At 40.3% G+C, this 27636-nt stretch overlaps 1 protein-coding gene across 1 annotated transcript in view; it reads left to right on the top strand.

The window, feature by feature from the left end:
• Positions 1-818: 818 nt before the first annotated feature.
• Positions 819-27636, top strand: part of SPTLC1 (serine palmitoyltransferase long chain base subunit 1) — a 74912-nt gene continuing 48094 nt past the window's right edge. Inside the window, exons 1-4 of the mRNA XM_082657546.1 lie at positions 819-877; positions 3529-3636; positions 6611-6705; positions 27275-27368. Coding sequence (XP_082513672.1) covers positions 821-877; positions 3529-3636; positions 6611-6705; positions 27275-27368 — 354 coding nt within the window. The 5' untranslated portion in view covers positions 819-820. The remainder of the gene's footprint in view (positions 878-3528; positions 3637-6610; positions 6706-27274; positions 27369-27636) is intronic.

The following is a 27636-nucleotide window of genomic DNA, read 5'->3' as shown; positions in this document are numbered from 1 at the left end:
AAAGACAATAGGGCACATCGATGTTTACTGTAGCATTGTTTGTAATAGGTGAAAAAGTAGAAAAAACCTAAGTGTTCATCAATAGGAAAATGTTTAAATAAAATGGAAAGAGAAATATACATAACAAATTATTCCAATAAATAGGCTTCTTTGTTGATTAAAAACAAGATTTACAGCCAAAAAAAGAATGGAAGAAAAGCAAATTGTAGAACAATATTGTCCCTATGCTCCCGGTTAAATTTAAGAAATCCAACCGAAGTGTGTGTGCACACCACGTTGGGATACATAGGCTCTTGAAGGTTCCACACCAAACTCCTATTATGGCTTAATACCTGCAAAGCCTTAGGCTAGGCTTTATACACGGTAAGTGCTATATAAGAGCTGTCTATTTTTTTTTACGATAATGCATTCCTGCATTACTTATGTAATTTAAAAGTAAAGAATATGTTTGTGATTGCATTAATAACTCCCTGCACCCAACTGCCTGCCAAGCGCGAGGGCCATTTATTAAAATCTCTCCATCCGGAGAGCCCAACACGTGGTCTGGCACAGAATGGCCGCGTTGTGAACACCTGTTGCGGGGACCTGCCTGCCGCTTCCCACCCCTCCCGGCACCCAAGCGAGACCCCAAGTTGACCTTTCACCCCTAAACCTTCCTCAGCCAGCGCAGCCAACCGCCGCCCAGTACACAGGCGCGAGAAGGCGGTGCCCAACAGACGGCAGCCCCGCCTTCCGGGCGTATAGACGTCACTGGACCGCGCCGCGCAATATCTGACGTGCCTGTGGCCCGCCTTCCGGAAGGAAACCCTGGTGGCTAACTATGGCGACGGTCGCGGAGCAGTGGGTGCTGGTGGAGATGGTACAGGCGCTCTACGAGGTGAGCTTGGCGGCCCCAGGGGTCCACGACCACACCCAGCCCTGGGGAAGTGGGACGTTTTGTGTGGAGTTTTGGTCTGAGGCCTGGGCGGGGCTGGCCCGGTTATGCCCGGACCCCCGGCGTCCCTCGCTGGAAAGGCTCATAGGCGCACACATTTCCCAGTGGCGGAATGTAGGGAGGCACGGGCGGGAGCCGGAGCCGGGGGGTCTTGTATTGCGCTGCTGCGAGCACGGAGCCCTCTCCAGGTCCTGCCCGGATACAGGAGAGAGGCTAGTCAAAAACAAGAGTTGGGACTGATGGTAAAACGGAGTGATGAAAGTAGAGTGGAAAATCTCAGTCTGGTGAGGTCCTAGGGAAGACAGGTTCTCGGAACTGTGGAGCAGGGAATAGGGAAAAGAATTGTAATAAGTTGGACTTTGTTTTTGTTGGGACGTGGGGTTAGAAAGGAAGCCGAATGATTTAGGTATGTGAAATAGTTTGTCATTCTTCCGCCTACGTCCCATTTTCTGTCTTGTAAAGATACAACTATTTTAGTAAACTTTTAAAGAAAGACCAGTTAGGAGCTTTTTTGAAAGGTAATATAAAATTTAAATGTCAGTCTTGGAGAATGTTCATTCATTTGACATTTAGTGAGTTTCCATGCATTGTGCAATGGAACTTTTCTGCGTGTTCTCTGAGCTGTTCAGTACAGTAGACCACTAACCACATGTGGCAGTTAAGCACTTGAAACGAGGCTAGTGCAACTGAGGGGCTGAATTTTTCATTTAATTTAATTTAGATGTGTATTTAAATAGTTGAATGGTGCTAGTGACTACAGTATTGGACAGCAGAGATCTAGATGCTAGGAATAGTGCAATGAGGGAACAGGTAAAAGTCCCTGTGCTTACAGAGCTTACATTCACTTAAAGTGAATCTGTTTTCTTTTGATAATTTTCTTAAAACTTAATATAGCGCTTACTGGTAAGGGTGATGATGCAAGATGTATTATTGCAAAACCCATCAGGACTTTTTGGAAAAAAAAACAGTTAGAGCAAATAGAGCCTAGGTGATGTCCAACCTTAGGTAGATTATAGTGACTAAGAAGAACCACTAAAATTTAAGATTTCCTTTTTTCTTTTTTAGAAATGAATAATTTCTACTATATATTGTTGCTGCCTTTTTGAAGACTGCCCTTTGACTATGTAACTTCTCATACCCTGGTATTGACCATGAGTGAGACTTGAGAGAAGGTCTCCTTGATGTAACATTTCCTAGGGAAGAAAAGAAGCCACATTTGTGATTTTTATTAATTCAGTAGACATTTCAATTTTTCTTAGGATTTCTTTGTGGAGTGGAATGTTTAGTGACTTGGACTTATGTTTGTCAACTATAATCCAATTATTGATAAAACTAAAAGGATTTTTTTAGTAGAGTCCTCATTCTTAAATGAATTATAGTCAGGAGGGATCAGCAAATTTTAAAAATAGTCTTAGATTTCTTGTTTTGCTTCTAATTTCTGTGCACAGTGTATGCAGAATTTGAGGAGTCTTGCTGTGTACCCATACATATGTAGCATGTATATAGTTTTAAAGTTATTTGTCCAATGACCTGAAAGTTTATTTATGAAATTGCCAGCAGTTTCCCTGATCCCCCCTTCTGAACTTTTTTAACTGTTGTGAATCATCATTGCTTTCTTTTTGTCTAATGTTTGAAAATAATTTGTATTTACGTTTCTAAATACCTCTTTTTTTTTTTTTAACATCTTTATTGGAGTATAATTGCTTTACAGTGGTGTTAGTTTCTGCTTTATAACAAAGTGAATCAGCTGTACATGTACATATATCCCCATATCTCTTCCCTCTTGCATAAATACCTCTTTTAAATGACTTTCCGATGACAACCTATTGGAATGTAGCACCCCATAACTGACTTATGGAGGTTTAGTTGGTATCTGGAATCTTTTATATGCACTTACTGTATCTAGTTGTGTAAGACATAAAAGTCAGCCTGGCTTTTATCCTGGAAATGTACAGTTGAAAAGAAGACCTGATGCGGATAATTTCATTAAGGTACCTTTATGGATGTTGACATGGAAAACACTACATACTTTGGGGGAACTGGTAGAAAAGAGACCTGCTATTTCTTTAAACACTTATAAAGTCTTCTTTTCTCTGCCACATTCCAAGGAGAACTTAAAGAGGCCTATTGGGGATACAGGAAATATAGTAAATTGTGCAAAAGTCTTTGAGAATTATGGTGTCCAAATAATTCTCAATTTATCCATGGTATGTGGGGGTTGTAGAAGGCTTGTGAAGCTGCGATATGTTTGTTACAGTTATTTCTCACCAGTAAAAATATAAATTACCTGAAGGATCTGATAGTTGATATTGTTAGACTATTGGAATTCTGTGTCAGATTTAATTTTTAAAATTAATTTTTATTCCTAACACTGCAGTTTTAGAGATTTTTCATGTAGGAGAAATTGCCTTCTGTTAGAAATGGGAAAACGAATGAGTAGACGTGAAGTGAGCTTTGAAAGTAAATTTTAAGAAGTAATAAATAGGTATAAAGGTCATGGGAGCAGTATATGCAGATGAATTAAATTTTATGTGCAGGTTTTGGAAATGTTTATTTCCCTTCTTGTTATGCTTTTGCTTTTGACTCACTCCTAGGCTCCTGCTTATCATCTTATTTTGGAAGGAATTTTAATACTCTGGATAATCAGACTTCTTTTCTCTAAAACTTACAAGTTACAAGAACGATCTGATCTTACAGTCAAGGTAAGAAGTTAAATCTCTATTTTATTATTCGGTGTATGATTATAGTTGCTACATCTTTCGAAACAGGACTTGTGGTGGCTCAACTATAAATGTTAAAATATTTTCTGGAATGTAAGGAAATCAGGGTAAGCAAAATACGGGGAAGCCAGGGATAAAGTGAATACACAAAGGAGTACCATGTTACAGGCCTTTTTACTTTGCTAGGAGTAAACAGCAGTCTGGGAACGTACTAGATGCTGGACGGGAAGCATGGATGCATGCTGGATTTTAAATGTCCGTATACAAGAAGGATTACATGAGTTGCTCAGGAAAAGCACCACTATTTCTGAAGCCTGAATGAAAGTTTCCCCTGTGGTCTTTATAAAGGAAATTCAGAGTTAGAAAGGATCCTCCCCATCCCACTGCTCTCCACCTTCCCACCCCAAATCAAATTTTGATGTGTTCTATATGGTAAGGGACCCAGCTCAAGCCCAAGCTAGGCAAACCTTAGGAAGCAGAAGTGTCGAGAGGACTTGCAGTCCTGACCACTTCGAGTCTGTTAGTACGAGGGACCAAGGGGTTTGTGGAATCCCCTACCTTCTCATGCAGGTAGGAAGACTTAGTAACTGTGCCCTGGGTGTGAGAGGAAGAGCAGTTTTGACTGCAGTGTGGTTTCTGTAACTTGGATTGTTTCCTTATCCAGCCTCTGTAGCAATGTGCCAGAATACTACTTAGGGATACAGAGATGGTGAGAGATGTTTTCCCACAAAAATGCCTGAAACTTTGGTTCACAAGGCAGCATTGAGTGTGGCACAATGATGGAGTACTGCTCTTTTCTGGAGCATTCACAGAAGGAAGTGCAAGTGGAATGGAATTACAGCAATGTGGCGATTGTTCCCCTGGTTTCACTGGCTGCCCCTGCTGTCCTGATCATTAATATTTGTCATGAGATGGTCAGGCAGTATCCCCCCTAGAGGATAGGGGATATGCAACAAATGGTTCTTAGGGCACATAAGTTTTCGAAACCTGGCTAAAGAAGACTAAAGAGGTGTCTCATTGCATGATTTCTTGTAACCTTTAATATGCCAGTGGATATTTGAACCGCTGTTTGGAGAACTGCCATAAACTTGACCATAGATCCCCACCCCCGCCCTTTTTTTAATGAATACCTGTGGGATTAGTGTGCCTTAGAACACTCTTTTGATAGTATTGCAGTAAGATTGGGCTATCTGGGCCAGAAATCCTGTCTCTACTTTTTTCCCTTGGTATTTAGGAGCTCCACGTGAATGATTATGAGGCCATGGAATAGATTTATAGCCCAACTTTGTAAGGGGTTGATCATTCCTAATATTCTTAGTTTAATTTTAGACAAGTCAATCCACACAAATATGCATTTTAAAAGAAGGATACTGAAACATAATTTTAGGATAACCCTCTAAAAGCAGAATTTACCTAGAGCAAGGTTCAGTAATCACTGACATCTTACCCTAAAAGCTGTGGAAGAAAAAAAAACTTTATGAGTGTTTCTAAACCTTAACTTATGGCAGCAAAGAAGAAATACCTTCTCGGTTTTATAGGTGTGCAGAGTCTCTTTTTTTAATTATTTATTTATTTATTTATTTTATTTTGGCTATGTTGGGTCTTCGTTGCTGAGCGTGGGCTTGCTCTAGTTGCAGCGAGTGGGGGCTACTCTTCGTTGAGGTGCTTAGGCTTCTCATTATGGTGGCTTCTGTTGTTGCGGAGCACGGGCTCTAGGTGTGCGGGCTTCAGTAGTTGTGGCAGGCAGGCTCAGTTGCTGTGGCTCACGCGCTGTAGAGTACAGCCTCAGTAGTTATGGTGCACAGGCTTAGTTGCTCTGCAGCATGTGGAATCTTCCCGGACCAGCGCTTGAACCCATATCCCCTGCATTGGCAAGCGGATTCTAAACCACTGCACCACCAAGGAAGTCCCCTGCAGAGACTCTTGAATACCAGGCAATCCTGAGTTGATTCTCAAATCTGTCTCTGTGGTAGCAAGTGGACAGTGTGCATGATACATACTTCAGGCTTGTTCAGGCTGCTGTTCTGTGCAGTCATTGGCAGAAATAGATGAGGAATTTATTGACTGATTTATTCAGCCAGCATTTTTGAGTGCCTGAGCATCAGGTGAATATGCTCCTAGCCATGCCCTAGAATTGCCTGTTAGGAGAAAAATGCACAGAAGCATTTAACAGGAGTGTGAAAATAGGAGTATTGAGAGTGGGCCTATGTAAGGCAAGATTTGCTGTGGCTGTCATGTTCATCAGGTGCCTCATCTCATCCTGTACATCCAGACTACATTTTCAAAATTACATTGTTTTCTAGTTCAAGAAAGGGTAAGAAACTCAAAATAGTCAAAATACTTGGAATGCATGAAATAACAGGTAAAAGGAATAAAGTAGTTTTTTATGAGAAATTTCCAAACAACTAAATCCTGTTACAATAATTATTATGAGAGTCTTTTGGTATATTTCAGTTACTTCTGAATCCTTGCCAATGGCTTGTAGAAACAGTGCTTTGTAGTCTAGTTGATCCCTTCCTGTGGCAGCCATGCCTGTAAGAACTTAAGGCATGGCTGTCTGTCATATCTTGCAGTAGAGGCTGAGCTCCCTTACCTGCAGTCATGCCTCTCACCTTTGTGTTACAGACTTTTAGTTTTATCATCAGTAGCAGTTATACTTCCTACTTCCCACAGTGAAAAATCCTGAACATAGAAATAAAATTTTTAAGAAATTTCCAGTCAGCCACAAAGCTTCATGGAAAAAGAACCTTTAGCCTGAGATAAGGAAAGAGGTGAGGGGTTAAGTGCACAAAACTCAATAGTGATTCTGTGTCATTTCCAGGCGCAGCAGCTGGACGTCTGTGTCTAGCAGTGTGTTCATTATGATGGTTCCATTACAACAAACAGTTTAGATACCGCTAGAGTTGCTGTCCAGTAAGTAGCACTGCACTGTATTTTAACTGCTTTTCTCCTGTAGGAAAAGGAAGAATTGATTGAAGAGTGGCAACCAGAACCTCTTGTTCCTCCTGTCTCAAAAGACCATCCTGCTCTCAACTACAACATCGTTTCAGGGTAAATTGGTTTTGCTAGTCAAGGGCTTATATTTGGTTTCCTGTAGGTAAACTCAACAAAGTATACAGTGGTTTATATAGTATTCCTTTTTTTTTTAACTGATATAAGACTTTTAGAAATTTCTGGAGATCAGAAACTTTTTTAATAGTCTCCAATTTGGGTTTCCAAGTTTGTCCCTTTTTAAAAATATATATATATATTTTTAAAAGCAGGGGCTTCCCTGGTGGCACAGTGGTTGAGAGTGCGCCTGCCGATGCAGGGGACACGGGTTCATGCCCCAGTCCAGGAAGATCCCACATGCCGCGGAGCGGCTGGGCCCATGAGCCATGGCCGCTGAGCCTGCGTGTCCAGAGCCTGTGCTCCACAACGGGAGAGGCCACAGCAGTGAGAGGCCCGCGTACTGCAAAAAAAAAAAAAAAAAAAAAAGTAATACACACACATAATATTTCAAATGGGAAGACAGTTAAAATGAAAAACAGCATTCCTACTTTTTCCCACCTGGATTGTTTCTGATTTTAGGTCTGTTGAAGTTTACCTTCATAACTAGATATTAGCAGTATGCTTACATTACTGTTTCTTGATTGATTAATGATAGGCAGTGCCTGTTGACTTTCACAATATGAATTATGAAACCAGCTCACTTATGCTACCTACCTCCTGGCTTCCAATGTTTTATTTTTATTTTTATTTCTTAAATTTTAAGTATACAGAAAATATCAGTCACATACGTATCTACCACCCAGAAGTAATAGGTATTAACATTTTGCTATCTTTACTTTAAATCTATTTTTTAAAAGAAATAAAGCATTAGAAATGCAGTTGACCCTTGAACAGTATGGGGGTTAGGGGCCCTGACCCTCTGGGCAGTCAAAAACCTGCATATAAATTAGAGTCAGCCCTCCAGATACCCAGTTCCTCTAAATATGTGGTTCTACATCCATGGATTCAACCAACCGTGGATCATGTAGTACAGTAGTATCTACTGTTGAAAAAAATCTGTGTATAAGTGGACCTGCACAGTTCAAACCCATGTTGTTCAGTGGTCAATTGTATCACTAAAGAAATCCCTTCCCATCTATCACTTACTCTTGCCTCCCAGGCAAGATAACCACCATCTTGAAGTTGGTAGATGTTTTTCCTTTGCTTATATTTATACTTTTGCCACAGCATGCCTGTTGCCATGAAAGTGTTTAGTATTCTATTTTAAAATATGATGTAGGATATTCTCCTGAGTATGTCCTTCTACTTCTGGTCTGATCTGAGAGAGGCTTGTATTCTTCACTTTCGCGAATTTCTTTGGTCTCATGAAAGTTTTACTTCTCCTGAAATCAGACTGACCAATCATTAATGTTATGGTTATAAAATCCTTCCTACCACAAAGGTCTAATTTGCCTGTTTTCCATATGACAGTCAGTTGTCCCAACATTATTAGTTGAATAGTCCATTTTTTACCTACTGATTGGAAATTTCCCTTCTTTCATATGTCAAGTTCCCTTATAAAGGATCTGTTTCTGGCTTTATTTCTATTCTTTTGGTATATTTATCTCTCCCTGTGCCAGAACCTCACTTATACCACAGCTTAATAATAGGCCTTGACTAGAGTGAGTCCTTCACCTCCTTGTTCTTCACAATTGTCTAGGCTATCCTTGACTCTTCACTATGAGTTTAGGTTTAGCTGATCAGATTTGACCAGAAAATGGGTTTGGGTTTGTGACTAGTAATGCATTGAATTTATGGATTAATTTGGAGAGAATTGGTATATTGCTAATACTGAATCTCTTCACCACGTACCTTGTGTGTCACTTGTATACTTAGGTCTTTTATGTCTCTGAGAGAAGTTGCATAACATTCTTCATAGAGATTTTGCTTAACTTTTTTTTTGCTGCTTTTTATTTGGAAATAATAGTAGATTCACATGCAGTTGTAAGAAATAATACAGAGAGATTTCATATACCCTTCGTCAGTTTCCCCCAATGGTAACATCTTGCTTAACTATAGTACAGTATCACAACCAGGAAATTAACATTGCATATCTTTTAATAGCTTCGTCTCTGGGTTCCAGAGAGTTTTCACTTCTGTCATGAAGCATCATTTTCTTCTTGTTTCTGTGTTATTGCACTTGCTAGGATACCTACCATGCAGTGTTGAATAGGAGTGGTAACAAGGGCCTCTGTATCCTGTTCCTGATGGCTTTTAAGGGATAACCTGTATGGTGTTACAAGCCTTCCTTTCTCTTCCTAGTTTGCTAAGGGAACTTTTTGTTAGTTTTAAAGTCAGTGTTAAATTTTATTAAATTTTTTCTTTATCTATTGAGATGGTTGTGACTTTTCTTCTCTAATCCATTACTATATTAAATTGTACTGATTGATTTTTTTACATTAATTAAGCATATACATAAATTTTTATGAGAAAAATTGCAAGCAACCATGCCACTCATCCTCACCCCAGATTCCAGCTCTGTAGACTTGCAGAAAGATGGGAGATTTACTCTCTGGAAAGGCTAAATATAAATTGAAAGTCCTAAGAATGTGTGAGGAGGTGAGTGCCATTCTAAAAACAGAAAGCAAGTATATAATGAATAATGGGATGATAATCCCGTTTCCTCCAACTCAGCTTTCAGAAAGTTGGAAACCAGATTTATATCCTCATATACACCTCACTGGAGGATTCCTCTCTGGTGAAACTCAGAGTCAAGAGAGTAAAAACAGAAAATTTTGAGTTTGCGGTCTCCACAGATGAATAAACAAGTCTATGTCTCATTATCATAGAGTGAAGCCCACCATCAGTCAAGAAGCCAAGCCCATTTACACAGTGCTTGCAATTAGCATTTCAGTGTCTTATTCTTAAAAATGGGTGGACAACCTTAAATTATGGTCCATTGATTTTCAACAGAATGCCAAGACAATTCAGTGGGAAAAGAATACTCTTTTTAACAGATTGTGATGGGACAACGGGATATACACATGTAAAAGAATGATGATGGACCCTGACCTCACACCATGTGTAAAAATTAGCTCAAAATTAATCATGGGCTTAAGTTTAAGAGCAAAAACTATAAGTTCTTAGTTTAGAAGAAAGAAAACAAAAGAGTAAATCTTCATAATCTTGGATTGGCCAGAGATTTTTAGATATGACACAAAAGCACAAGCAGCAAAAGAAAAAATAGACAAACTGGACTTCATTAAAATTGAAAACATTTGTGCTTCAAAGCCCATTACTAGAGAAATGATACAAAACCCCACAAAATGGAAGAAAATATTTTCAAGTCACATATTTGTTAAGGGGCTAGTATCCAAAATATTAAATATATAAAAAGAACTCTTACAACTCAGTGATAAACCCTATTTAAGCATGACTATTTGGTTAATTTTTATTAATTGTTGGATTTTTTTTTTTGCTAATATTTGTTATTTTTAGCATCAGTATTGAAAAATGAGTTTAGTCTTTTTCTTTTCCCTTACTGTGCTGGCCCAGCTTTGGTATCAGAGGTATATTAGTCTTACAGTTTTCCTGGCAGCACTATTTGTTGTTTGTTCTGTTGAGCATATATTTTTAATCATGAATTTAATGTCTTCAGTGAGTTTTTAAAGCTGTTCATATTTCCTTTTTGAGTAAGTTTTGGTTACTGCCATTTAGTAATTGTTCATTTCTTCTTTTGTTTTCAAATGCATTGGCATGAAGTAATTCATAGGATTCTCTTGGGAAGTTACATGTAAAATATATACGTATAACTTTGTATATAGATATATATAACAACACATCTATGGATTTTTGTCTCCATTGCAGGCATTTGTGTCTCCTTTCTCACTCAAATTTGCCAAAGGTTTATCCTCTGGTTTAGTTGAGTCTCTGTTTTATTTTCTTCATTTTGGGCCTTTCCTGCAAAGGCATTGACTCTCCCTTCAGCACCGCTCTCATCAGCACCCATGTAAGGCAGCATTCTCATTTGCTTTATTATTTCCTTCATCCCCAGTGCCTGCATCTGTTCTCCTCCCCAGTAAGGTATCCCACTGTAATACGTGTATTTTGCTTTCTTTTATTATTTTATGTTATTAAAGTCATATATGTTATTGTTTTTATTACGTATGTATGCTTGAAACCATGTAATCTTAATGTTTTATGAAAGTTTTTAATTTTGTGCTCTAGACTTCATTCTGGTTTTTTTCTTACAAGTTGTTTACTCAGCACTTATTTTTCAACAAATATTTGAGTGCCTGCCATGTTTAAGGAATGTGCTGATGAGCATGTGCGATAAATCAAAATCTTAGTTCTCTTGGGGCAGGCTGACCAAGAATGAAATAAATACAATGTTAGCTGGTGTTGAGCAGTATGAAGAAATATCAAGCAGGGCAGAGAGGTGGAATTGCTAGATGGACTTCCTGTTCATTTCTTCCAGCTGCTACATATTATTCTGTTGTGTATGGCCACGATGTTTTACTTAGTGATGGGTAAATTTAGTGATTTTCCTCATGATGGATACCTAAGCTACCCCCACTCCCCACTGCCACAAAAAAACCTGGTGATTAAACCTGATTAATGTCCTCTTGTGGACCTGTCTGAGTCTCTCTAGGGGTGTGGGACCAGAAATTGGGTACTACTCTATATGCCTGTCTCATTTCCCTTTGGGACTTTCCTACATTGTGATTCTCCTGAGTTAGTATATGGGTGTTCAGTTTCCCACAGCTGTGTTTGGTAACATTGTTTTATTTTGCATTTCTCTGATTATTTGAGCCTTTAAGTATCGTTTGATCTACTTATTATTAGCTGCTGGGGTTTTTCCCCCTGTGAATGCCTCTTCATATCTTTTAGTTCTTCTTCTCCTTGATTCCCAGTCTATCTTTCGATTATCAAGAGTCCCCAGTATTGTGTAGCTTTTAATCCTTGGTCAGTTTTTGAGTAGTAGTCTATTACAATGAGTCTAAGAAACTTTTTTTTTCCGATTTTAAGATCTCTGAAACATGTATGAATCTTACAGCTGCTGAGAGTCATTGTCAGCTGGGAGCAGGTGAGGGTATCATTTCTTGCACACTGATGAACTTGGTCATGGCTATGCTTACTGCCAGCACCTCAGTTGAGTTTTGTGCACTGCTTGTAAGTAAATCAGCTGATGGAAGGAGAAATGGCCAGATTCCTCCAGACAGTTGAACAGAGGCTACTGGGACTAAGGCTTTGAACATTCCTTTGTCAAGCTCCTACTGCCTTTGGGTAATAACAGTTTACTTTCTAGAAACGTGATTCAACTGCATAAAGATGAAACTAAGAGTTTAGTCCAGTAGGAAAGTTCCAGCATCAAACTGAGAGAATGGGTGATACTGACTTGTCAAGTAATCCCAGAGGTGATAGCAGAGCATCCTCCTAAGCAATGCCAGGATCCTTCTGTCAGCAGGGAGCAGAATATGTTAGCAGGGAGTATGAATACCCATGGTATCCATTACGTAGCAGAGAGCAGACAGAACTGCTGACTAGAAGTTATGAATGTCTTACCTGATTGATCTTGCTTATATTTTTCTTTTCATAGATACAAAAGTAGAATGACAAAAATCTGTGTCAAGATAGCCCTTTCATTAAATATGAACTAAAATATAAATGATAAGAAAACATCATTGCGTTTTATTTTATTTTTTTCATTTTTGGCTGTGTTGCGTCTTCATTGCTGCATGCATGCTTTTCTCTAGTTGCGGCGAGTGGGGGCTACTCTTCGTAGCAGTGCATGGGCTTCTCATTGCAGTGGCTTCTCATCGTGGAGCATAGGCTCTAGGCACGCAGGCTTCAGTAGTTATCCCACATGGGCTCAGTAGTTGTGGCTTATGGTCTCTAGAGCGCAGGCTCAGTGATTGTGGCATATGGGCTTAGCTGCTCTGTGGCATGTGGGATCTTCCTGGACCAGGGCTTGAACCCATGTACCCTGCATTGGTGGGCAGATTCTTAACCACTGCACCACCAGGGAAGTCCCTGCATCATTGCATTTTACTTGGCTGTGTCTTTCCTCCTTAGTGATAGATAAAATACAGTCGATGCCATCTTAGATTCATGAAATCTAGTAAATCTCTTTATCACCTGTCTGTTAATTTTGTCTTTGGTATCTTCATTGAACCAGAATTCTAAATTTGGACTTGGTCATATTCATCCATTTTCGCCTCATGGTTTGTGTGTTTGCATACTTGTTTTAGAAATCATTTCCTATTCCAAGGTCACGAAGACCTTCTAAATTTTCCTCTGTTCCAAAATACTTTTTAGTTTTTTTTTTAATATGTGTGGAATTCATCTTTGAATATGGTAATTCAATTTTATTTTTCTCCATAGAGAAAGAAATATGTGTAACTTAGTAGTTAGTGGGGGCAACTGATGTCATTTGCCATATATTTATATATAGGCACACCTCATTTTATTGCACTTCACTTTATTGCACTCCCATAGATACTGCACTTTTTACAAATTAAAGGTTTCTGGCAACCCTGTGTTGTCAGAAGATGGTTATCATTTGTTAGCAATAAAGTATCTTTTAAAAATTAGAAAAAAGGAAGACCTTCAAGATGGTGGAGGAGGAAGATGTGGAGATCACCTTCCTCCCCACAAATACATCAGAAATACATGTACATGTGGAACATCCCCTACAGAACACCTACTGAATGCTGGCAGAAGACCTCAGACCTCCCAAAAGGCAAGAAACTCCCCACGTACCTGGGTAGGGCAAAAGAAAAAACAGAGACAAAAGAATAGGGACGGGACATGCATCTCTGGGAGGGAGCTGTGAAGGCGGGAAAGTTTCCACACACTAGGAAGACCCTTCACTGATGGAGACAGTGGGTGGCGGGGAGGAAGCTTTGGAGCCACGGAGGAGAGTGCAGCAACAGGGGTGCAGAGAGCAAAGTGGAGAGATTCCCACACAGAGGATCGGTGCCAACCAGCACTCAGAGGTTGAGAGCAGCACTGAGAGGCTTGTCCGCTCACGCGCCTGGGCGGGTGGGGGCTGGGAGCTGAGGATCTGGCTTAGGAGGTCAGATCCCAGGGAGAGGACTAGGGTTGGCAGCGTGAACACAGCCTGAAGGGGGCTAGTGCGCCACAGTTGGGAGGGAGTCCAGGAAAAAGTCTGGAACTGCCTAAGAGGCAAGAGACCATTGTTTCGGGGAACGTGAGGAGAGGGGATTCAGAGCACCACCTAAACAAGCTGCAGAGATGGGCACGAGCCGCGGCTGTCAGCGTGGACATCAGAGACGGGCATGAGATGCTAAGGCTGCTGCTGCAGCCACCAAGAAGCCTGTGTGCAAGCACACGTTACTATCAACACCTTTCCTCCCAGGAGCCTGTGCAGCCCGCCAGTGCCAGGGCCCTGTGATCCAGGGACAACTACCCCGGGAGAACACACAGTGCGCCTCAGCCTGTTGCAACAGCATGCTGGCCTCTGTCACCTCAGGCTCGCCCCGCATTCCATACCCCTCCGTCCCCCCAGCATGAGTGAGCCAGAGCCCCCTAATCAGCTGCTACTTTACCCCGTCCTGTCTAAGCAAAGAACAGACACCCTCAGGTGACCTACATGCAGAGGCGGGGCCAAATCCAAAGCTAAACCCTGGGAGCTGTGCGAACAAAGAAGAGAAAAGGAAATCTCTCCCAGCAGCCTCAGGAGCAGCAGATTAAATCTCCACAATCAACTTAATGTACCCTGCATCTCTGGAATACCAAATAATAGATCATCACAGAATTCAGGTGGTGGACTTTGTGTAATTTTTTCTGTATATCTTTGCTTTTATCATTTGTCCTAGGGTTCCAGCTGTCCATTTTTTATTTTTTTGTTTGTTTTCCTTTTATTATAGTTTTTAGTGCTTGTTATCATTGGTGGTTTTCTTTTTTGGTTTGGTTGCTCTCTTTCATTTTTTTTATTATTATTTTTAATTGTTTAATTTTTAATATTTTTTTAATAACTTTTTATTCCCTTTTTTTCTCCCTTTTCTTCTGAGCCGTATGGCTGACAGGGTCTTGGTGCTCCGGCTGTGTGTCGGGCCTGTGCCTCTGAGGTGGGAGAGCCGAGTTCAGGACATTGGTCCACCAAAGACCTCCTGGCTCCACATAATATCAAACAGCGAAAGCTCTCCCAGAGATCTCCATCTCAGTGCTAAGACCCAGCTCCACTCAGTGACTAGCAAGCTACAGTGCTGGACACCCTATGCCAAACAACTAGCAAGACAGGAACACAACCCCACCCATTAGAGAGGCTGCCTAAAATCATAATAAGGTCACAGACACCCCAAAACATACCACTGGACGTGGTCCTGCCCACCAGAAAGACAGGATCCAGCCTCATCCACCGGAACACAGGCACCAGTCCCCTCCACCAGGAAGCCTACACAACCCATGGAACCAGCCTTACCCACTGGGGACAGACACCAGAAACAACAGGAACTATGAACCTGCAGGCTGTGAAAAGGAGACCCCAAACACAGTAAGTTAAGCAAAATGAAAAGACAGAGAAACACACAGCAGATGAAGGAGCAAAGTAAAAACCCACCAGACCAAACAAATGAAGAGGAACTAGGCAGTCTACCTAAAAAATTCAGAGTAATGATAGTAAATATGATCCAACATCTTGGAAATAGAATGGAGAAAATACAAGAAATGTTTACCAAGGACCTAGAAGAAGTAAAGAGCAAACAATGATGAACAACACAATAAATGACATTAAAAATTCTCTAGAAGGAATCAATAGCAGAAAAACTGAGGCAGAAGAACGGATAAGTGACCTGGAAGATAAAATAGTGGAAATAACTACCGCGGAGCAGAATAAAGAAAAAATAATGAAAAGAATTGAGGACAGGCTCAGAGACCTCTCGGACAACATTAAAGGCACCAACATGCAAATTATAGGGGTCCCAGAAGAAGAAGTTAAAAAGAAGGGGACCGAGAAAATATTTGAAGGGATTATATTTGAAAATTTCCCTAATATGGGAAAGGAAATTGTCAGTCAAGTCCAGGAAGTACAGAGAGTCCCATACAGGATAAATCCAAGGAGAAACACACCAAGACACATATTAATCAAACTATCAAAAATTAAATACAAAGAAAAAATATTAAAAGCAGCAAGGGAAAAACAACAAATAACATACAAGGGAATCCCCATAAGGTTAACAGCTGATCTTTCAGCAGAAACTCTGCAAGCCAGAAGGGAGTGACAGAACATATTTAAAATGATGAAAGGGAAAAATCCACAATGAAGATTACTCTACCCAGCAAGGATCTCATTCAGATTCAACGGAGAAATTAAAACCTTTACAGACAAGCAAAAGCTAAGAGAATTCAGCACCACCAAACCAGCTTTACAACAGATGCTAAAGGAACTTCTCTAGGCAGGAAATACAAGAGAAGGAAAAGACCTACCATAACAAACCCAAAACAATTAAGAAAATGGTAATAGGAACATACGTATCAATAACTACCTTAAACGTGAATGGATTAAATGCTCCATCCAAAAGTCATAGACTGGCTGAATGGATACACAAACAATACCTGTATATATACTGTCTACAAGAGACCCACTTCAGACCTAGGGACACATACAGGCTGAAAGTGAGGGGATGTAAAAAGATATTCCATGCAAATGGAAATCGAAAGAAAGCTGGAGTAGCAATTCTCATGTCACACAAAGTAGACTTTAAAATAAAGACTATTACAAGAGACAAAGAAGGACACTACATAAAGATCAAGGGGTCAATCCAAGAAGAAGATATAACAATTGTAAATATTTATGCACCCACCTCAATACATAGGCAAATGCTAACAGACGTGAAACGGGAAATCGACAGTAACACGATCATAGTAGGGGACTTTAACACCCCACTTTCACCAATAGACAGATCATACAAAATGAAAGTAAACACAAGCTTTAAATGATACATTAAACAAGATGGACTTAATTGATATAGGACTTGCCATCAAAACACAACAGAATACACTTTCTTCTCAAGTGCTCATGGAACATTTTACAGGATAGATCGTATCTTGTGTCTAGCCTTCGTAAATTTAAGAAAACTGAAATCATATCAAGTATCTTTTCCGACCACAATGCTATGAGACTAGATATCAATTACAGGAAAAAATCTATAAAAACTACAAACACATGGAGGCTAAACAATACACTACTAAATAACCAACAGATCACTGAATAAATCAAAGAGGAAATAAAAAGATACCTAGAAACAAATGATAATGGAGACACAATGATGCAAAATCTGTGGGATGCAGCAAAAGCAGTTCTAAGAGGGAAGTTTATAGCAATATAGTAATGTTTCTTGTTTCTTCGTACCTCAAGAAACAAGAAACATCTAAAATAAACAACCTAACCTTACACCTAAAGCAGTTAGAGAAAGAAGAACAAAAAAACCCCAAAGTTAACAGAAGGAAAGAAATCATAAAGATCAGATCAGAAATAAATGAAAAAGAAATGAAGGACACAATAGCAAAGATCAATAAAACTAAAAGCTGGTTCTTTGAGAAGATAAACAAAATAGATAAACCATTAGCCAGACTCATCAAGAAAAAAAGGGAGAAGACAAATCAATAGAATTAGAAATGAAAAGGAGAAATAACAGCTGACACTGCAGAAATACAAAGGATCATGAGAGATTACTACAAGCAGCTATATGCCAATAAAATGGACAACCTGGAAGAAATGGACAAATTCTTAGAAAAGCACAACCTTATGAGACTGAACCAGGAAGAAATAGAAAATATAAACAGACTAATCACAAGCACTGAAATTGAAACTGTGATTAAAAATCTTCCAACAAACAAAAGCCCAGGACCAGATGGCTTCACAGGCAAGCTCCATCAGACATTTAGAGAAGAGCTAACAGCTATCCTCAAACTCTTGCAAAATATAGCAGAGGGAGGAGCACTCCCAAACTATTCTACAAGACCACCATCACCCTGGTACCAAAACCAGACAAAGATTTCAGAAAGAAAACTACAGGCCAATATCACTGATGAACATAGATGCAAAAATCCTCAACAGAATACTAGGAAACAGAATCCAACAGCACATTAAAACGATCATACACCATGATCAAGTGGGGTTTATCCTAGGATTGCAGGGATTCTTCAGTATACCCAAATCAATGTGATAAACCATATTAACACATTGAAGGAGGAAAATCATATGATCATCTCAATAGATGTAGAAAAATCTTGACAAAATTCAACACCCATTTATGATAAAAACCCTGCAGAAAGTAGGCATAGAGGGAACTTTCCTCAACATAATAAAGGCCATATATGACAAACCCACAGCCAACATCGTTCTCAGTGGTGAAAAACTGAAACCATTTCCTGTAAGGTCGGGAACAAGACAAGGTTGTCCACTCTCACCACTATTTTTTTTTTTTTTTTTTGCAGTTCGCGGGCCTCTCACTGTTGTGGCCTCTTCCGTTGCGGAGCACAGGCTCCGGACACGCAGGCTCAGCGGCCAAGACTCACGGGCCTAGCCACTCCACAGCATGTAGGATCTTCCCGGACCGGGGCATGAACCCGTGTCCCCTGCATCGGCGGGTGGACTCTCAACCACTGCGCCACCAGGGAAGCCCCACTCTCACCACTATTATTCAGCATAGTTTTGGAAGTTTTAGCCACAGCAGTCAGAGAAGAAAAACAAATAAAAGGAATCCAAATAGGAAAAGAAGAAGTAAAGGTGTCACTGTTTGCAGATGACATGATAGTATACATAGAGAATCCTAAAGATGCTACCAGAAAACTACTAGACCTAATCAATGAATTTGGTAAAGTAGCAGGACACAAAATTAATGCACAGAAATCTCTTCCATTCCTATACACTAATGATGAAAATCTGAAAGAGAAATTAAGAAAACACTCCCATTTGCCATTGCAAAAAAAGAATAAAATACCTAGGAATAAACCTACCTAAGGAGACAAAAGACCTGTATGCAGAAAACTGTAAGACACTGATGAAAGAAGTTAAAGATAATACAAACAGATGAAGAAATATACCATATTCTTGGATTGGAAGAATCAACTTTGTGAAAATGACTGTACTACCCAAAGCAATCTACAGATTCATTGCAATCCGTATCAAACTCAATGGCATTTTTCACAGAACTAGGACAAAAAATTTTACAATTTGTATGGAAACGCAAAAGACCCCGAATAGCCAAAGCAATCTTGAGTAAGAAAATCGGAGCTGGAGGAATCAGGCTCCTGGACTATAGCGTATACTACAAAGCTACAGTAATCAAGACAGTATGGTAATGGCACAAAACAGAAATATAGATCAGTGGAACAGGATAGAAAGCCCAGAGATAAACCCACCACATATGGTCACCTTATTTTTGATAAAGGAGGCAAGAATATACAATGGAGAAAAGAAGGCCTCTTCAATAAGTGATGCTGGGTAAACCGGGCAGCTACATGTAAGAGAATGAAATCAGAACAGTCCCTAACACAATTCACAAAAATAATATCAAAATGGATTAAAGACCTAAATGTAAGGCCAGACACTATAAGACTCTTATAGGAAAACATAGGCAGAACACTCTGACATAAATCACAGCAAGATCCTTTTGACCCACCTCCTAGAGAGAGGGAAATAAAAACAAAAATAAACAAATGGGACCTAATGAAACTTCAAAGCTTTTGCACAGCAAAGGAAACCATAAACAAGACCAAAAGACAACCCTCAGAAGGGGAGAAAATATTTGCAAATGAAGCAACTGACAGAGGATTAATCTCCAAAATTTACAAGCAGCTCATGCAGCTTAATATCAAAAAAGCAAACCACCCAATCCAAAAATGGGCAGAAGCCCTAAATAGACATTTCTCCAAAGAAGATACACAGATTGCCAATAGTTACATGAAAGGATGCTCAACATCACTAGTCATTAGAGAAATACAAATGAAAACTACAATGAGGTATCACCTCACACCAGTCAGAATAGCCATCGTCAAAAATTCTACAAACAATAAATGCTGGAGGGGGTGTGGAGAAAAGGGAACCCTCTTGCACTGTTGGTGGGAATGTAAATTGATACAGCCACTATGGAGAACAGTATGGAGGTTCCTTAAAAAACTACAAATAGAACTACCATACGACCCAACAGTCCCACTACTGGGCATATACCCTGAGAAAATCATAATTCAAAGAGTCATGTTTCAGTGTTCTTTGCAGCTCTATTTACAATAGCCAGGACATGGAAGCAACCAAAGTGTCCATCAATAGATGAATGGATGAAGATGTGGCAAATATATACAATGGAATATTACTCAGCCATAAAAAGAAACGAAATTGAGTTATTTGTAGTGAGGTGGATGGACCTAGAGGCTGTCATACACAGTGAAGTAAGTCAGAAAGAGAAAAACAAATACCATATCCTAACACATATATATGGAATCTTAAAAAAAAAAAAAGGTTCTGAAGAACCTAGGGGCAGGACAGGAATAAAGATGCAGATGTAGAGAATGGACTTGAGGACATGGGGAGGGGGAAGGGTAAGCTGGGACGAAGTGAGAGAGTGGCATGGACATATATACACTACTAAATGTAAAATAGATTGCTAGTGGGAAGCAGCTGCATAGCACAGGGAGATCAGCTCGCTGCTTTGTGACCACCTAGAGGGGTGGGGTTGGGAGGGAGACACAAGAAGGAGGAGATATGGGGATATATGTATATGTATAGCTGATTCACTGTGTTATAAAGCAGAAGCTAACACCATTGTAAAGCAATTATACTCCAATAAAAATGTTAGAAAATAAATAAAATTTTTAAAATTAGAAAAAAAAAATTTTTGTTTTATTGAGATATAATTGACATATAGCATTGTATAAATTTAAGGTGTGCAGCATAATTATTTGACTTAAACACATCATGAAATGATTACCACATTAAGTTTAGTGAATATCCATCATCTCATTTAGATACAAAATTAAATAGAAAAAATTTTTTTCCTTGTGATAAAAACTCTTAGGATTTACTCTCAACAATCTTCATACATAATTTAACAGCAGCATTAATTATATTTGTCATGATGTACATTGTATCACCGGTACTTATTTATCTTATAACTGAGAGTTTGTGCCTTTTGACCTTCATCCTGTTCCCCCTCCCCTCACCCTGCCTCTGGTAACCATAGATGTGATCTCTTTTCCTATGAGTTTATTCGTTTCTTTTTGAAGTATAATTGACTTAAAACACTGTTAGTTCTTTTCCTTTTGAAGTATAATTGACTGAAAATGCTGTTTATTCGTTTCTTTTTGAAGTATAGTTGACTTAAAACACTGTTAGTTCCTGGCACACAACATGGTGATTTTATATTTTTGTACATTTCAGAATGATTACCCTGATGAGTCTAGTTACCATACAAAGATATTACAGTAATTATTAACTATATTCCCCACACTGTACATTTCATATCCATGACTCACTTAATAACACACAACACACCATGCATATATAGCAAATCTTTTTCCGTACATATATCGATGGGCACTCAGATATTGCTACCCCATCTTGGCTATTGTAAATAATACTGAAATGAACATAGGGGTGCAAGAATATTTTCTAACGAGTGTTTTTGTTTTCTTTGGGTAAATACCCAGGGGTAGAATTGCTGGATTGTATGATAGTTCTATTTTTAATTTTTTGCAGAGTTTCCATACTGTCCTCCATAGTGGCTGCACCAATTTACATTCCCATGAATAGTGCATGAGGGTTCCCTTTTCTTCGCTTCCTTGCCAACATTTGCTATTTGTGGTCTTTTTGATGATAGCTATTTTGACAGGTGTGAGGTGGTATTTCATTGTGGTCTTGATTTTCATTTCCCTGATGATTAGTGATCTTGAGCATCTTTTCATGTGCCTATTGGCCATCTGTATGTTTTCTTTGGAAAAATATCTATTCAGATACCCTGCCCATCCTTGTCTTGTTCTAAATCTTAGAGGTAATGCTTTCAGCTTTTCACCATTTAGTATGTTAGCTATGGGCTTGTCATATGTGGCCTTTATTATGTTGAGATATGTTCCCTCTATACCCACTTTGTTGAGAGGTTTTGTCATAAGTGATTGTTGAATTTTGTCAAAGACTTTGTCTTTATCCTTACTGAGGTGTTCATGATTTGTATTCTTCAGTTTGTTATTGTGATGTATCACGTTGATAGATTTTCAGATATTGAACCATCCCTGCATCCTTGGGATAATCCCATTTTATCATGGTGTATGATCCTTTTAATGTATTGTTAAATTCAGTTTGCTGATATTTTGTTGAGGAGTTTTGCATCTATGTTCATCAGTGATATTGGCCTGTAATGTTCTTTTTTTGTGATATCACTGGTTTGGGTATCAGGGTGATGCTGGCCTTGTAGAATGATTTCAGAAACATTCCTTCCTCTTCTGTTTTTTTGGAATAGTTTAAGAAGGATAGGTCTTAACCCTTCTTTAAAGGTTTGGAAAAATTCACCTGTGAAGCCCTCTGGTCCTGGGCTTTTGTTTGTTGGGAGTTTTTATTACTGATTCAGTTTTATTACTGGTAATTGGTCTGTTCATATTTTCTACTTCTTCCTGATTCAGTCTTGGGAGGTTGTACATTTCTAGGAATTTGTCCATTTCTCCTAGGTTGTCTATTTTTTGGCGTTTAGTTCATAATAATTTCTTATGGTCCATTATATTTCTGCAGTGTCTGTAACTTCTTTTTTCATTTCTGATTTATTGATTTGGACCCTGTTTTTTCTTGATGAGTCTTGCTAAAGGTTTATTAATTTTGTTTGTCTTTTCACAGAACCAACTCTTAACTTCATTGATCTTTTCTATTGTTTTTTAGTCTCTTATTTCATTTATTTCTGCTCCAATATTTATTATTTCATTCCTTCTACCAACTTTGAGATTTACTTGTTCTTTTTGTAGCTCCTTTAAGTGTAAGTGTAGGTTGTTTATTTGAACTTTTTCTTGTTTCCTGAGGTAGTCTTATATTGCTTTAAACTTGCAACAGCACACTTCCCTCTGGTCACCAGAGCTACGTGCTCCGAGTGTGCCCTGTGTGTGTGCTGAGCGAGTCTTTCTGTTTTGGTGTGCTGACTAACTACTATGGGTGCTTGGTAGCCACGGTTGGCCCTTGGTCCAGTTGGTTGCCAGACCCTGCCTTGTGCAGAAGTTGCTGGCCCCTGGTAGGCATGCCCAGATCCTGGCATGGCTGGCTGCATGGCCAGGGGAGTCCCAGTCCTGGTGCCAAGCAGCTGGTGGGTGGGCCCAGGTCACAAAGTAGCTGGCTGTAGGGCCAGGGGTCCCAGAGCTAGTGTTGGCCTAGTGTTTGTGGGCAGGGCTAGTCCTGGATTGCCTGGGGCTCAGGGGGTCCTATGATAGCCTGCCTGTTGGTGAGTGGGACTGTGTCCCGGCCCAGCTGGCTCCTTGGCCTGGTGTTTCCCAGTACTGGTGCTGACTAGCTGGTAGGCAAGGATCAGTTTCAGTGCTAATAAGCTAGAGTGAGGATTCAAAAATGGCACTCGCCAATACCAGTGTTGCCATGGTATGATAATCTCCCAAAAGTGGCTGCTGCCAGTGTCTGTGTCCCCAGGATGAGTCCCATTTGCCTCCTGCCTCTCTGGGAGGCTCTCTAAGATCAGCGAGCAGGTCTGACCCAGGCTCCTTTCATATTACTTCTGCCCTTGGATACTGGAGTGTTTGAGATTTTGTGTGCAGCCTTTAAGAGTAGAGTCTCTATTTCCCACAGCTCTCTGGCTGTCCCAAGAGGAAGCTCCACTGACCTTCAAAACCAAATGTTTGGGACTTCCCAGGTGGTCCAGTAAGAATCCACCTTACAATGCAGGGGACCCAGGTTCAATCTCTGGTCAGGGAACTAAGATCCCACATGCAGTGTTGCAACTAAGCCCACACACCACAACTACACCAAGCCCACGTGCCTCAACTAGAGAGCCAATGTGCTGCCAACTACAGAGCCCACGCACTCTGGAACCCCTGTGCCACAACTACAGAGCCCACACACCCCAGAGCCTGCATGCCTCAACTAGAGAAGAGAAAACCTGCACACCACAACTAGAGAGAAGCCCACGTGCCACAACGAAAAATCCCGTGTGCCTCAATGAAGATCCCGCATGCCTCAACTAAGACCCGGTGCAGCCAAAAATAAATAAAATAAGTAAATAAATAATAAATTTTAAAAAAAACGCAAATGTTCTGGGGGTTCATCTTCCGGGTGCAGGACACCCAGGCTGGGGAACCTCTTGTGGGGCTCAGACCCCTCACTCCTTGGGAATGACCTCTGTAATTGTAATTATTCTCCCATTGGTGGATCACCTACCTGCGGGTATGGGTCTTGACTATACCATGTCTCCACCTCACCTACCCATCTCATTGTGATTCCTTCTATCTTTAGTTGTGGAAGATCTTGTCTGCTAGTCTTCAGGTCATTCTCATCAATAGCTGCTCTGCAAATAGTCGTAATTTTGGTGTGCCCATGGGAGGAGGTGAGCGCAGGGTCTTCCTAGTCTGCCATCTTGGCCACTCCCAATGCAATAAATTATTTATTTATTTATTTATTTTTGGCTGTGTTGGGCCTTCGTTGGTGCACACGGGCTTTCTCTAGTTGTGGCAAGCAGGGACTACTCTTCGTTGTGGTGCACAGGCTTCTTGCTGTGGTGGCTTCTGTTGTTGCAGAGCACGGGCTCTAGGCACACAGCCTTCAGTAGTTGCAGCACGTGGGCTCAGTAGTTGCAGCACACGGGCCCTAAAGCATGCAGCTTCAGTAATTGCAGTGCATGGGCTCAGTAGTTGTGGCTTGAAGGCTCTAGAGCGCAGGCTCAGTAGTTGTGGAGCACGGGCTTAGTTGCTCCGTGGCATGTGGGATCTTCCCAGACCAGGGATCAAACCTGTGTCCTCTGCATTGGCAGGCGCATTCTTAACCGCTGCACCACCAGGGAAGTCCCAATAAATTATTTTTTAATTAAGGTGTGTACATTGTTTTTTAGACATAATGCTGCTGTACACTTAATAGACTACAGTATGGTGTAAACATAACTTTTATATGCACTGGGAAACCAAAAACTTCATGTGGTTCTCTCGATTGCTATACTTGCTTCATTGTGGTGGTCTGGAACCGACCCCGGAGTATCTCTGAGGTGTTCCTGTATACACAGTTTTCTTGAGTTCTGGATTCTTTCATTCGTCCGTTTGTCTGTTCTCCCTCAAGTGCCAAACCTGTTGTTAATGGGGGTCTGTAGTATTTGTTTCTTTCTGGTAAAGCACCATTGTCCTATTTCTAAGTTCACTTATGTAATTACTGACTCTCAGTAATAGTGTGGTTGTGGGTTTTGACTGGAAGGGTTTTATTTTCCCTCCCTTGACTCTTCTGAAGCCTTGTTGTGAAGATGTCTTTCTGTATCGGTTTTATTTGCTTCTGTGAGGAACTTTGAAGTGTCTTCAGCTCCAGAATTCCTGTGTTAAGTGCCCTGTCTGGCTTACTGCTGCAAGCCTGCATGGGGCACAGGTGTGAGCCTTCCAGTTCTCATGGAAACTGTTTTCTTTTCCTGCCCCATGTGCTAGGCAGAAACAAGATGTCTACATCCCTACATCATGCTGGCAGCTTATCGACTGGTCAGGGCCTTTGGGTGTACTTATTCCTGGTAGTTTGATTTCTCTGTGTGTCACAGTTTTTGTAGAATGGCCTCAACTTTCACAGCAGCAACCGTTAGTACAGACTTGTCTACATGGATATTTTGTTTTTTCATCTTTTTGTGGGTGCCAACACCTCCACATCAGGGTGGACTTATGAAACTAAAGAAGTCCTGGGAAGTGGGAAACTAAATAACACAGTGGATTATTTGAAAGAGAAGAAGCTCTTGAAGCAATAGGGAAAAAAGAAGAAAATATGATGAACACCTCTTATAATGAACAAGTTGAGAAATGAAACTGAGGCTTATGCAGGCCAGGTAACATCTCTGAGTTTCTGAAGTGGTCAGTAGCCATAATACTGATGGGATCTGCCTGACTCCACAACCATGTCCTTTTCACCGAGTCTTGTACGAGTTCATCTGCTTTTGTGAATTTACTTCAAGTAGTCATTCTTTTCCTTCCCTGGTTTCCCAGCATCTTTCGTTATTTTTCTCATAGAAAACCAGTTCTGTTAAAACATACTAGTGAAAGTGGTGTTTCCCAATCTTTTCTGACCACAGTGCATTTTACAGAGCAGCCCAGTGCACAGAGCAATGCATGTGTAGAACAGTTATGTGCCACCGTCCTTTCCCTGGCCCTGTTGGTGCATTTCCATTCCATTCTATTCTTATGGTTTACTTTAGGTGAAATAGGCTGGCTGTGACTAAGTAAATTGATCTCACAACCCTTTAATAGCTCATGTCCCATAGTTTGGCCAGTGTTTTTTTTTTTTTTTTTTTTGGTTTACTTATTTATTTATTTATTTTTGGCTGTGTTGGGTCTTCGTTTCTGTGCGAGGGCTTTCTCTAGTTGTGGCAAGCTGGGGCCACTCTTCATCGTGGTGTGCGGGCCTCTCACTATCGCGGCCTCTCTTGCTGTGGAGCACAGGCTCCAGACGCACAGGCTCAGTAGTTGTGGCTCACGGGCCTAGTTGCTCCGCGGCATGTGGGATCTTCCCAGACCAGGGCTCGAACCCCTGTCCTCTGCATTAGCAGGAAGATTCTCAACCACTGCACTACCAGGGAAGCTCTGGCTAGTGTTTTTGAAGCATGACTTAAAGCTAGAGTATTTGTCAGCAGAGGACATAATAGGTTGTCTCCTCAAGAGCCCATCTCTTGTCTCAGCTGAACTCAATCCATGCTTCTCCTGTGCAACTGGCCACTCTGTTTTCCCCCCTTTTGGGATGAGGGGGATTCCTTTTAAATGGTATTCCAGCATTAACTTTAGAAATTGGGAACAGAGCTCACTTATTCTTTTGGTGGCTTCCTGTAGATAACATGTAATTTTTTTTTAATATTTATTTATAGTTATTTATCTATTTATTTTGGCTGCGCCAGGTCTTAGTTGCTGCATGCGGACTTCTTAGTTGCAGCATGCATGTGTGATCTAGTTCCCCACCAAGGATCAAACCCAGGCCCCCTGCATTGCGAACGCAGAGTCTTACCCACTGGACCATGGGGGAAGTCCTAGTAACATGTATTTTTAAACCACTTAACTGTAAGATTGTTACTTGCTCTGCCTCTTCATACCTTTGATCTTGATCTTTTTATATTTTCTCCCTGTTTGTCTCATTCCAGGTACTTTATTTAGCAACTTCTTTCTTAAGTGAGTTTTAAAACTAAAGCAACGGTTTGCCATTCATCTATTCATCTTGGAATTCTAGCTCAATTTTTTTTATTTAAGTACTACTAGGTGGCCTATTAAGAGTAGAATTGATGACCGAGTATCTGATTTTTAATATACTATTGTCTAATTTTACTTTTTAAGAATAAAAAGAGAGCTAGGAGGCCAGAAGGCAAATAGAGTAGAATGACAACACTTGTGTGTCCTGTCACCTTCCCTCTTCTGGACAACTGATAATGTGTGTCCTGTAACAAGAATGACTGCTGAAGTATACCACTCCTGTCTCTTTCCCCAGCCCTCCAAGCCATAACATTGTGGTGAATGGAAAAGAATGTATAAACTTTGCCTCATTCAATTTTCTTGGATTGTTGGATAACCCTAGGCTCAAGGTAAGTAGCACATATGCTGAAGTGGACAGATAACATGACTGACATAAGCATCTGGACATAAAATAAGAGACAAATGCAGAATATCAGAAGGGGCTGTGTAAGTACTTACTCTTTACTCTTTAGTGACAGAGCTGTAACCTAGTTTTCAACAAAGGGAGGCAAGAGTGTCCTAATGTGGCTTAGTGGTGGGTGACAACCAGAGAACTATATGAACCAGACCCAGGTAATAGTTGGGAGATGTGTCTAGGAAATTGCTTCATCTCCTGTT

Source organism: Grampus griseus (assembly GCF_964374135.1).
Source record: "Grampus griseus genome assembly, chromosome: 6".
NCBI lineage: Eukaryota > Metazoa > Chordata > Mammalia > Artiodactyla > Delphinidae > Grampus > Grampus griseus.
The sequence above is the reverse complement of the archived record's forward strand: the minus strand, read 5'-3'. Positions and strand labels throughout refer to the sequence as shown.